The sequence below is a fragment of the Alligator sinensis genome, unplaced genomic scaffold, assembly GCF_000455745.1.
Source record: "Alligator sinensis unplaced genomic scaffold, ASM45574v1 scaffold1865_1, whole genome shotgun sequence".
Taxonomy (NCBI): domain Eukaryota; kingdom Metazoa; phylum Chordata; order Crocodylia; family Alligatoridae; genus Alligator; species Alligator sinensis.
Window position 1 is genome coordinate 7463 of NW_005843418.1, and position 12990 is coordinate 20452.

At 43.4% G+C, this 12990-nt stretch overlaps 1 protein-coding gene across 1 annotated transcript in view; it reads right to left on the minus strand.

The window, feature by feature from the left end:
* Window positions 1-1312: 1312 nt before the first annotated feature.
* SETBP1 (SET binding protein 1) overlaps window positions 1313-12990 on the minus strand; it is a 133872-nt gene continuing 122194 nt past the window's right edge. The window contains exon 4 of the mRNA XM_025195166.1: window positions 1313-1365. Coding sequence (XP_025050951.1) covers window positions 1328-1365 — 38 coding nt within the window. The 3' untranslated portion in view covers window positions 1313-1327. The remainder of the gene's footprint in view (window positions 1366-12990) is intronic.

Sequence of the window (12990 nt, forward strand, 5' to 3'; positions counted from 1 at the left end):
CCCTGGAAGCTTATTCTTTTAGCAGCTCCTCTGCAGTTGGTGCCCTGACATCCTGGCCGGTACCCATGCAACACCCACTGTCCCAAGGCAAGCGCAGCATATAGAAGGAATGACCCGGATAAATGCACCTCGGCAATGGGTAGCATCAGGGTAGTAATGTGACACTGACTTACATGAGGCACAACATAGGCCTTGCCCTGGGACTCCACGATCAAGGTTCGATGGTAATCAAGTCCAGTTATGTTGCAATGTTTAGCCTCCAAAAAACCTTATGCCTGTAAGCAAGTGGCCACCTCTCAGATGAAGGATGGCAACAACCTAGCACATGCTCTAAGAAAGCTTCCGATATAAACATAGAGCTATAAACAGCATTCAACAGATACACCGGCAGGTAGAACATCATCTTTGCCTTAAATCTCACTCTAAATCTGTAGCTAACCTTTGCAGATCTTCCTTGATTTCACTGTATATACTCAGGCTTTTCCATTCCCTTCACACGCCTAAAAACTGCTATCCAGGCTCTCATTCGTATCACATCTGACTAATTGCAAAATCTTTCTGTCTGTCCTTGACAAACAAACTGTTCCCTATTTATACTTGCTCAGAATGAGGCTACAAGGACCACATTCACTGGTTTGATAAGTTTTGTTCCTCATTTTGTACTCTTCCACTGACTCCCCTTCTCTATCACATCAACTGTAGGCTGCTTGTCTTCTCTTCCAAAGTCCTTCCTGACCTATTCCTACCATAGCTATGATCTTGCGTATGCCATCAAGATGTTGATTCCTGCCTCTGATAAATCCAAGATGCCATTTTCCTCTGCTTATTTATAAATTTTAAGAAGCACCTTTACACTTTTGTTCAGGGTGTCCACTAGGCTTTGGTGAAGCTCCTTGTAGATCTCTACTGTCCTTAACCACCTTCCTCAGAACTCCCTTTTTTGAAGTGCCTATAGAAGAACTATCAACACCAGCAAGGGTGCTGGCACACTGACATCACTTCCTGTCATGCCAGCCAATTATTCATTGCCCTCCCCCATTCTCCATTCTGTATGCATTAAAGATCCCTTTTTAAATACCTAAATTGCAGTTTTGGGGGTCAAGGATCATATCTTTTCTGTGTTGTTCAGTGCTTAGCACAACTGCATCCTTACCTATGAGTAGTGTTCCTATGTGATGGTAATAACCACTTCTTCTTTATGTTCCACTGCAATCCCTAGTTAGTGGAGAGCAATCTCCCACAAATACTTTCTGTGCACCACATTCATTTGGTGAAACCACATGGGAGGTAGTTCTGAGTAGCTGCTCCTCATTATTGGATCTTCCTCTCACTTCTGGTCCATCAGAGCCTGAGCCCAGTCATCTTCTGAAAGCATTGTAAGAGCTTTTAATTTGGGGAGGGGAGCATATGATTCCAACCAACCTACCCAAGCATCCAAGCAGGGGAATTAGCTCAGGTGGTAGAGCACTCGCTTTGAATGTGAGAGGTAGTGGGATAGATGCCTGCATTCTCCAGTGCATCATGTCTTCTTCACAACTAGGGTGTCCAGACTATAGAACAAGCTCCCTGCAGGAGGTGATGCAATCATCTACCCTAGAGGTCTTCAAGAAAAGACTGGACAGCCACCTGGCTGGGGTCGTCTGACTCCAGATGTCTTTTCTGCTCATGCAGGGGGTTGGACCCGATGATCCTTCAGGGTCCCTTTTAGCCCTATGATTTTATATACATCTAATAACCAGACACAGCATAAACAGTTAGGTATGTTAATGCACATTTGCACCTCCCAAGACCTCAGTGTAAGCATGTGCAGTCATGGACACAGCCAGAGACAGATCCAAGTGGGGTGCAGTGGTGCACTTACACCCCCTTTGAGTCTTGGTCTGCCTGGCAGTGATGGCAGCGTTTACATTCAGGCAGAAGTGAGGGAGTCACTTGACTTCATGGCTCATTATAATCTGGTTCAGATGGCTAGTTCAGGGCCAGGCCATGTCCTTGTTCCTCCCACCCAGCCAGGTTGGGTTCAGACCATGCACGACCAGTTCAGGACTGGGTCATGGCCTCACCCCCTCCACAGGGCCATGTTGGGGCCAGGCCAAGCACCCCTTCCTCTGCATGGCTAGATTGGGGCTAGGCTGCCCCCCACACCCCTCTGTGAAGCTGGATAGGGCCCTGCTCCGCCTGTCCTGGGCTCCAGATTGGGTTCACCAGCCATATCCAGCCCAAGGAGGAACCGGTCACTGTCCATCCGGCCCACTGAATGAAAGGATTGAGCACCACTGACCTATCCAATTCCTTTAAAACCCTTTATTCCACAAGTGTTAATGAATCTCTTTCTTTTGTAATGATCTTTAATGGTTCCACTACTAAAGCAATCCTTTTCCTGCAATTCTGCTGTCTGTTAGCTTCTCCTAATCATGTAGTTCCTATTTCACAGCCCAGCAGGCTGCTTTTTTAACTCTAGGTAAAAAACTTTCACTGAGGTGTGGAAACATTAACTCAGGTGAACATTAGCCCAGGTGTGGAGATAACATTCAATGAAGCCTTGGATGTACTGCCAAGGGGCTCAAGAAGGTTAGATTTTGTTTTATGAATCTGAAAAAGAGACATACATTTAACTATAATGGCTACAGGACTAATGAAACAATATCTTTTGATTATTTTTGCCTAGTTTTTTGTGTTTTTTATATATAATATATGTGTGTGTATATATATATATATAAATTTATATATATTTATTAATTTCATATATCATATTATATATATAATATGATATATGAAATGAATGCGCATCCCAATAAAGTTTTTTTTTGCTTCAGCCTTAAATTGCATGCTCTTGCTTTAGGCCCCCTAACTTATTACTGAAGCCCTTAGTTTCTTTTTAACTGGAGAAAAATGTGTGTTGTGTTATATGCAATGATGCACCACACCATTTGCACCCCCTTTGCCAAATCCTAGATCTGCCCACGGACACAGCATTTCTAACTAGGTCACTGTGGACTTTCCTGTGTATGTAAGGACATGCACTAAGTTTGGAAGCCAGGTCCTTACGGACAATATGTTCTCTCGGCAAAGCAGTGTGAGAAGCATGCTCACTGCCAAGTTTCTAGAGTCCACAAGAATTCAAAATCTGAAATTGTACACCAATCCATGATTAAAGCATAAACCCCCAAATTAAACAACAAAATGCTCGTAGAGTAGCAGAGACATACAGAACCTGGATTCTGCATTTACTAATACATCATGCAATTGCCATTGGAGATACAAGAATATCTCCACTGGCCATCAGCAGGAGTAGGGGTTTTATAATATCTGTAAGCAACAACCAGCCAAGAGACAATACCATTCTTTTCCAAATACCCACTCTGTACTGCATTACAATAACAAACAGTACCACACAGTGGTGAGAAGACACAAAAGCAATATTGTGGTTGAGGGCACAACAGCAATTCCAGATGATTTTCATTATCTTCGTAGCAGAGAAGATTTTGGGTTTTTTTAAGGATCTCATCCAAAGGCTGTTCTACAGTACACAGTGCAGTACTCAAGTGTCTGCATTACCAGTACTATAACCTGAGCTCACCTACTTGGATTTAAATTTATAGCACTGCTGAATCAAGGCCCAAGTCCTACGCCACTAAACCGTCTCCTCTAGTCTATGCTTGCATGAGCTATTGCACGGTTTTGGTAATCATAGCTTACCTTGTGACACCGTGCCTATGTGAAGTGAAGACGGGTTCCTCTGAGTGCCTAGCAAGGTTCAAGCCTGACACTTAACATTATTTTACAATGTAGGATTTCTGTGTGGTTTAATTATTTACACACACACATCTGTTTGATTTGGATCTGCCTGAATGTCAAAGCTTCAGCTATCAAATAAGAGCCAAGCTTTTTTTGCTGCTGCTGCACCCTCGGGCTAATACAGACAGCAAACAATGATGCTTCCTGAGCCCACTGACATTCTTGATTTCATTTCTGTGTGCACTTCCTTCTGCCACTAATCGTCAGGTCTTTGGAAAGAAATGGATATTAAGACAACTGTGTGGGAATTCTGAAACACGTCTACTGCTTTGGTGACTTTCTGGCATGATGGAGGGTCTGTCCGAGAAATGCCAATAGGGTCTGCAGTTTTATGCAGTAGAGGACTGGTCACAAGCCCATTAGTACAAACTGGTTGATATCAATGGGGCTGCAGCCATGCAAACAGATAAACTGGGCTCTCGTTCTCCTAACCTAAGGCACAATCAAGTATAAACTCCAATTATATCAGGATGGGATAAAGTATAACTCTTTTGTTCACCCCTTTCGTAAAGCCTAATACTCTGCATTTCCCCGAGTCCGAGACTGAGCCCCAATAACTAGGCACGTTCAAGTGTAGACTCCAATTATATCAGGATGGGATAAAGGATAACTCTTTTGTTCACCCCTGTTGTAAAACCTAATACTCTGCATTTCCCTGAGTCCAAGACGGCGCCCCAATAATTAGATTCTAGACATGCAAAATGATAACACAGTTAAAATTTTTCCTTAAAATAGTTAGGATCATTATTACAATAATTAGTATAAAATAAATAAAATCATTCCATAATTCCATAAATAATTCGATTCTAGACATGGACATTTTGTAACTTTATCGTTGTTTCATGCCTCGAATTTACTTATTGGAGGATCCTCTTAAATTTGCCCCCACCACCGCTGCAGTGGGGAGAGCAGTGGTAGGGGAGCAGGCGGTGGGGGTCAGGTGGTGAGGGAGGGCAACAAGGGCAGTGGAGAGGCTGGCAATGGGGGGCATGTACTGTGGGGCAGTAAGGAGGCTGTCCTCTGCAGCCTTGGGCCCCCGCACTTTCCCCCCATCTTCCCCCTCCTTGCTTCCTCCCCTTGGGCCGGTGCCCCCTTGCCTCTGTCACTCCAACCCCCTGCAGCCTCAGCCCCTCTTCTCCTGCCACCCCCCTCCTCCTGCACCACTTACCTTTCATCCAGCACTGGCAGGCTCTGGCCCTGCTGCAGCCTGGGGCATGAAGCAGGACCAGGGATGAAGCAGGACCACAGCCTGGCCCTGTAGCAGCAACGCAGAGCTGACACTGCTGTTCAAGGGCCAGGCTGGGGTCACGCTCCATGCCCCAGGCTGAAGAGGGGATGGAGCCCAGGGATGCCAGAGCAAGTGTAAGCAGGGGCAGGGGGAGGAGGGATGTGGGCAGGTCACGGGGAAAGTGGGTTGGGGAGTGGGGATGGGGCTGTGTGGAAGAGGCAGAGGTGCAGAGGCTGCAGCAGGGCGGAAGAGGAATACAGGGGGGGAGATGGGTGCAAGTAGCAGGTGTGGATTTTTCCCCCCGTGTTACATGGGGAAGAAAACCTTGCCCTGGCATTGAGCACATGCAGTAGCTTCCCTAGACAGCATGCACAATGCACCCCAATTAAATCTGGGCTGTGTCTCCAAACAACTGCCTTTCTTTCTTTCCACAACCTCACATCATGATGGGCCTGGAAGAACTGAAGGGTGCAGTAGTACCAGGGGACCTCCTCTGCCCTGAACACAGAGGCTCTGCAACTTCCCAAAGGCCATGCAACAACACAACAGGAGAGAATTGATTAAAACTCAGGGTTTCCTGGTTAGAGGTTCCTTCTGCCACTCCCCAAGACCATCACTAATCTTCTGCAAGGCTGCTCTCACTCTCTTGCCCTGGTTAATTCTTGGGCTTTTCTTTTGTGGAATAACCTGCAAGGCAGCTATTTGTCTGGGGAAACTCCTCTGAAGCACCGATATTCTGACACTTGTCACGGGCAGCAATACTTTCAGCATAGGAGTAGGCAACTGTCAATCTTTTTGGATCGTGGAGTATGCATGAGAGGTCACCAGGACCATCGGCGTGTCTGCCTAGGCAGGAGTATGGAGGAGTGAAGGCTGGCCAGACCCTCCATGTCTCCTTTAGACCATCGAGACAAAACCCAAAGGCCAGACCGAGTACGGACGATCAGTGCCTCGATGGCTGTGGTTATATGCGTGTCTGGGAATCAACCCCGGGTCTCCCACATGGCAGAAAATGGCTCTACTGCTGACCCACAACATTATCAATTACTTTGAGGAAGAAGGGACTTGGGAGCAGGGAGGAAGCCTTCTCCCCGTCATTACTGCAAATGATGAATTGCCGCGGATGATCCTGTCTCTGCTTTCCTGGACTGCACAAACACGGCCTGGTGTACAGTATTTCCCACATGCTGCAGAGCCTCTCTCCGGTAAAATAGCTTTAATCAGTGCCGTTCAGCAAATCAGTGTAGCCACTTACGTTAACTTTACCAGTTATACAACTGACACACTCATGCAGATGTTGTTTGCAGAATATTAGAGGTGATGCCAGCCAGACACTTGGCACCACAGCACACACTGGGAAATGAGAGCTTTCTAAGCTCATTCCTAGCATTCATTATTTTCTTATTTAATAAGAAAATTGACCTGACACATAAGGGAGACTGGTCAGTAAGCTAGTATGGAAACTATTAGTGCAGAGAAATGAATAGCCTGGCAGTTAACATTTCTGCAACACCCACACGCTCCCTGGAAACAACTTAGAAATGGAGTTATTCATCTGAATTCATCCATATTCCCCATGACCTAGCACAGTAGTCGAGAGTGGTTAGAGCAATCTTGGCTGTTTGGTGTTGGGTTTGAACACACTGAGGCCACTGCTGAGTACTTTCAACAGAGGGTTCCCAAGTCTGAAATTCATTCCCCCAAAGCAGCTGAAGATCAAGTGTAGCAACTTCACAGACATCCTGCAAAACACATGTAGTTAATTGGATATTTTCTTAGGCATTCAGCTGGGTGGGATGTGTTTGTTAATGGCTGCTTAAGGGTGACTAATGGTGTGGCTAATTTAGTTATGGTACCTAAACATACTGAAAAAAGATCTTTTCTAAATACACTATTTAAAATAATCACTAATAATAGTCAGTCAATGAAGTACAGTTTGCAAATTATGAGGATCAGTGCCAGTAACATTGCTTAATAAAGAGACTAACGGAGACTTTCATGCACCGGGCTGTTATATCATGGACCAAACCTCAGCTTCACTGAATGCTAGTGAGGAGGTTTCAAATTTATCTTTGTTTCTTGCATATTGCTTTCTCTTTTGCTTATTAGTCAAGATCTAGACCCAGTTTCACCCATTAAGCTCCATTAAAATATAATAGGGACATTAGATTTAGACTGGACAAATCCCGTCCTATATCCCCATGAGGTTTGTATCTTAATCTACCTTTTCTTCAGTGTGTCATATCATGATCAAGACTGTAGGGATGACTACTGGGTCAAATCCTGAAACGCAGCGTTTGTACTTAATCAGTAAAAACTGTCATGAGGCCAAATTCTGCTTCTCATTATCCCACTGGAAATATGGAACAGTTCCATTAATTCCAGTGGGAGTTTTGGCTGTGCAATGGCTTAGGGAGCTGGTCCATTTCTGTATTTTAATATCAATAAAAACACGTTTCGATTCTGCATGGTATTTTGGAGAGCGGAGAGAAAAATGCTATTTAGAACATATGATATCCAGCTCTTTCCTGTGAAGCTGCCATATGGCAGAGTGGCGATGGGAGTAAGAAAACTGTTGACAGTGAGGATGTATCTTATTGCTGAGCATATGGGCCAAATTTTCCTCTCAGTTACACTAGCGAAAATCTGGAGTGAACAGCACCGGCCCTATAATGGAGACCAGTTAGTGCATATATAAAGATGGTAAGGAGCGGGAAACAAAGACAAATCTGAGACACATTAGGTTTAACAAAGGGAAATGTAGTAGGATGCCAAAACAGAACAGGAAGCTATTGGACCTAACATACACAGCTACACTCATGAAAAATATCATACTATCCTTAATAACCACAAGTGGTCAGGTTCTTATTTTATGGCTGAACTACCAATCTGAATGAAAACTGCCCAAAAACATCTGTTCTGGGTTCCCATCATTTATATAGGCCTTTGTTAGAGCAGCAAAGATGGCATCGCATCAATAGGAAAGAAACCTTGCAAAGGAAAGCAGCATATAGAGGGTAGTGAGCAAAGTCCAAGATTAAGACAAGTTCTGCAAATATTTTACATCCTAGTAACTTCCAGCGATTCCATGCAGAACATCCATTTGATTAAAACTTCAAGCCGTATTTGATAGACAATCAAATCAAACAAATGCTGCAGGGAAGGAGACCAAGGGGAGTGGTGTATTTCCATTTCCATACTGTTTTGAAACACTCTAATAGTTACAAATTAGCTTGGTGATCCAAACCACAGTCGTGGCACTGCGGGAATGTTTAGATGCAAAAGCATCAATGCAAAGAAGCAGCGAAAAGGGCATTGGGAAATATACTGAAAAGCACACCTGGAACAATAGTTTTCTTCCTGCATGAGTGTAAGGTGACATATATTCTTGTTGTATATACAGCCGGTCTGAGCCCTATTCAGTACTGAATCCCACTTTTAGGCCTGTGTTTTGAAAATGCAAATGGTGCCGAATCCTTGTGCCCCCCAAACCTGGTATCAGGGTGAATTCTTTCTACATGGATCAGCAGCAGTAAAAATAGAGGGAAACAAAAAAAGGCATAGCATTGTCATTGGCAACTCCACACACAAAATGGTTAAAGTGCAACTTAATAAACCATGTATATTTTTGTTTGGAGGCATATAAAGATTGAGGTTTTGCAAATGAGTTCAAAGACAGACTGCAGCTAGCTCAGTGTCCGCGTTTTTTTGGAAGCAGCATGGAACATTTGGCCAGGAGAACCAGTGCCAAATATCCAGGGCAAAGCCTATACTTTAATTTGCAAAAACTAAATGCTGTGATTTATACCTTTGAAGGGGGGAAAAGGGAAAAAAAAAAAGAGCTAACAGTACATTCTGTGTAGGGTTATTATTTTGCCAATAGTTTGTGGGTTGGACGACAAGGTACGTTCCTGAAGATTAGACATCACTAAGCTTTTTTTCTTAAACAAACCAAATGGCAAGAGAATCAAAATTCCCCAAAGGAGAGACAGTCTTGTGAAAGTTTTAAACTCAGGCGCTTCTTACTGGCACTTCTTTTATACACAAAACTCATCAAGCTACAGGGCCGTTGACTTTCAGCTTGTTGACAATGGATCTACTTGAAACCAATGACAATCAAAACCATCTAGTCAACGGGTCCTTTTCTAGGTTTTGCAAAACTGTATCAATACATATTTTTCCACGAAAAAAACTCCAGTGAAACATTTTGTTTCTGCATTTAAACACTTCCCTGTATTCTCTGATTAGAAACTTTGTGCTAGGGCATGGGGAAAGGAAAATGATACAGAATAAAACCGAAAGGCAAAAATGACCAGTGCAGCTTCAATGGCAAAGTCAACCAGCTAAAACAGGACTAATGGTAAGTTTTTATTCTCGTATTAATAGTCTTAGGTGATCCTACTGACAAAGCTAAAGAACTGGGGAGTAGATCCTAAACTGGTTTTAACTGGCAAAACACTATAAGCCAGTGATATGGACCTTTTATTTTGGGGGGGGACCATTTCCTTGTTATATTTTTCTTAAACTTATTTCTTTTCCAGGCTAAAGCGTCACAAAAACACAACGGTTGTCATTCTTTGTAGCTGATCCATAAATATCTGCAAAGAACAGTAACACATTCCTCCAAACATGGCCATGTCTAATGGTTAAAAACAAAATTTTGTTTTTAGATGTTAATCTTTTCTTCCCAGATGTTACTTATTATAGCCACAAATGGTCCTTTATGGCTTTTAGCCATACATGAGTTTCCCTGTTATCCAAGAGAGGGATAGAATCAAACTTAATATTTCTTTTTTGTTATGATGGGTAAACTATCCTTTAAAAAAAGCCAAAAGAAAAAAAAAGAACATGAACATTTAAAGGATGAAATAATAGCTAGTATCTTCATTACCAGCTATAAAATACAGACTTCCGAAAATATACAAAAGGTATATTATTTAACATCTCCTCTTGTGTTATTGGCAAGCTAGTCAGAAAATACATTTCTTCAAGCATGCCCCAGAGTTACTCTTTTATATAATCATAATGTCCACAAGTAACATTTAGGAAACATTCAATATATATTTTTTGGTTTTCAGAACAACTAAGTAAGCTGCGATAACAGTATTCCTAACTTTCCATGCCCTGAAATGTACACTGTTCCTGAGCCCTGCTACACAATTGTCACTCTGTTCCTTAAAGGTAGCTGTTACTTTAGTGATAGATAAAATGAAATCCTATTTATAAAGTTCACAAAAGCCTCTGGGACCTCTGGGATGAAAGGCACCAAGTAAATGCAAGATATTATTGTCCAGATCCTCACCTAGTATAAATGAGAATGTCCCCATTAAATCTTACAGTGATGTCAACTTCTACCAGCTGGGGATCCATTTTTATGTACTGTTCCTATTATTTCCGAGTTTTTCATGAAGACAATCATCTGTGACTTTTCTCTTCCCTGATGGACTGTGTCACATTTTACCTTTCATTCCCTGTAGCAGAGCATGCTGACAACGTGACAAGAGGCCAAACGTACTCTGAGTTTCTGAAGCAAAAGTAAGACTATCTGCAGGATAATAGGAAAGTAGGCTGGAAGAGACGTCACAAGGCATCATCTAACCCCGCCTCATAGTCAGGGCAGGATTGTTCTTGAGTAAATAATCCCAGCCAAATGTCAGCCCAACCTGCTCTTAAACATTTCCAAGAATGGAGACTCTACAACATCTCCAGGCCACTGGGTCCAGTGCTTGATGACCCTTGGAGTCAGAAAGATCCTCTTAATCTCCAAGCTAAACTTCCTCTGCTGCAGCTTGACCCCATTGCTCCTAGTCCTGTCCTCTATGGCCCCAATCTCCATACTCTTTGTAATCTTCGTGTATTTGAAGACTGTTATCAAATCCTCCCCCCCTCCCCAGCCTTCTCTTTTACTGACTAAATAACCCTAATTCCTTCAACCTTGCCTCCTAAACCTCTAATAATTTTTGTTGCTAATCCACATCATGCTCTTGCAATCTGTCCATATTTTTATTGAAGTATGGGTCCCAAAACTGGACACAGTACTCCAGGTGAAGCCTCACCCATGCTGAATAGAGGGGAAGAATCATTTCCCCTGGTCTGTAAGAAACATTCCTGTTAATACAACCTTGTTGCAAAAAAAGTCTAACAAAAGTCTAACAAAAGTTGGCTGATATTTATCTTATGGTCTACTGCAGGGGTCTCATGAGATGTAGCCCATGGAGCCCTATCATTTTGCCCATGCTGCTGCCTGCAGGTCTCTGTCCGGCCCTGTGTGCTGCATGCAGCACGTCTCAGCCCTGACTCCTGGTGCATGTAGCGCTCAGGGCTGGACCCGGCACATACTGTACATGCAGTGTGCAGGACCATGGCAGAATGCATGCTGCATGTGGTGCTTACATGAGACTGGTCCTGTGTACTGGCCTGGCGACCAGGTCAGATCAGGCCCATAGACTGGATCCAGTGCAGATGGCTGGTCTGACAGGGACATTGAACGTGTCCTCGATGGCCCCACATGCCACAGGCAGCATGTGCCCCAGACTGAGGATGGAGCATGGTGCATGGCATGCAGCAGGCAGGGCTGGTGGAGATGGTGCAAGCACTACACACAGTGCTTAGGGCTGGGTAGGGTGTACACTGCTGGTGGCGCACATGCTGGACTGGCTGCACACATAGGGTCGGTCTAGGGGCCCGACCCAGGCCACAGACCAGGGGCAGAGGTGTTTGATCCCCCTAATCTATTGTAACTCCCAAATCTGTCTCTACAATACTGCAGCCTAGCCGGTCTAAACATACCAGGGCATAAAGACACCTCTAATGAAAGGGGGAACTACAAAGAAACTTTTTCTGTAGATAGGTTATGTCATAACCTATGGGATCCTATGACCCCTGCTGACTCCCTGCCCTCGGGGTAGGGGGTTGGACTCGAAGATCTGCCGAGGTCCCTTCCAGCCCTAATGTCTATGAACCTATGAAATAATTGTCCTGTTTTTCTCTTGCAGTGATATCCGCTCCCACCTTCCTCTGGTGGTGGAATGGAAGGAGACTATGTGGATCCAACAGGGCAATTTTTATATTTCCACTAAATGCAACAAATAAAGTAAACAGAAAACTAGATGTGCCATACACTCTGCAGCATATCAAGTTGACACCTGCTTAATTAAAAAAGCACATGTGGCTGATTAGACTTCATCACCTCTGCATTTCTTAGACACTGGATGTTTTACTATTTGTGTGAATGCCACAAGCCTCTTTCTGCAAACACCTTTTCCCCCCTCATTTTTGTATTATCTTCTAGGACCTTTTAAAGCAAGATAATCCCCCACTGGCAAATTTTCTCATAGGAGTGTGATATTCATCAAGAGAACAATGTTATTTAGATGAAATAAGACTCCCCAAAGAACTCCCTTGGAAACTGGAAAATCTATAAAGTTCCTTCTGAAAGATAATCTAAGTTATGATTTCGTCCTTTAGAGAAAAATATTAGGGACATTTTATGGATTGGGTGCATTTCTAGTTACAGCAAAGAGGAAAGCGGCACTTTTTTAGGCTATTTGTACAGTGAAAATGATTCTTTTGATGAATCTGATATTCCCTTTGAAATGTCTTTGCTCAGGTTTAAACAAGGCAGGAATTATAAAATGATAGTATGATGACAACATCTAAAAAAATTGATTGACTATTGTGTTGAATTGTGGAACATTATTAGCTGCAAGTATACAGGAAAGAACATATGTCCTAACAGTTAGGTCTACCAGCCTATGATAAAATCTCCTGGGGGAAGTAATGGAATCCATCTTACTGTAGTCACATAACTTTAGTCACATAAAAATGCCCCAGGGGAAAAAAAATAATCTCTGGAGAATGCACCACGGTGAACATAAGAAGTGCCATACTGGGCTGGACCAGTGCTCCAGTATCCTAGCCTGTATCCTGTCTCCGACAGAGGCAGGAGCAGATTTTGTAGAGGG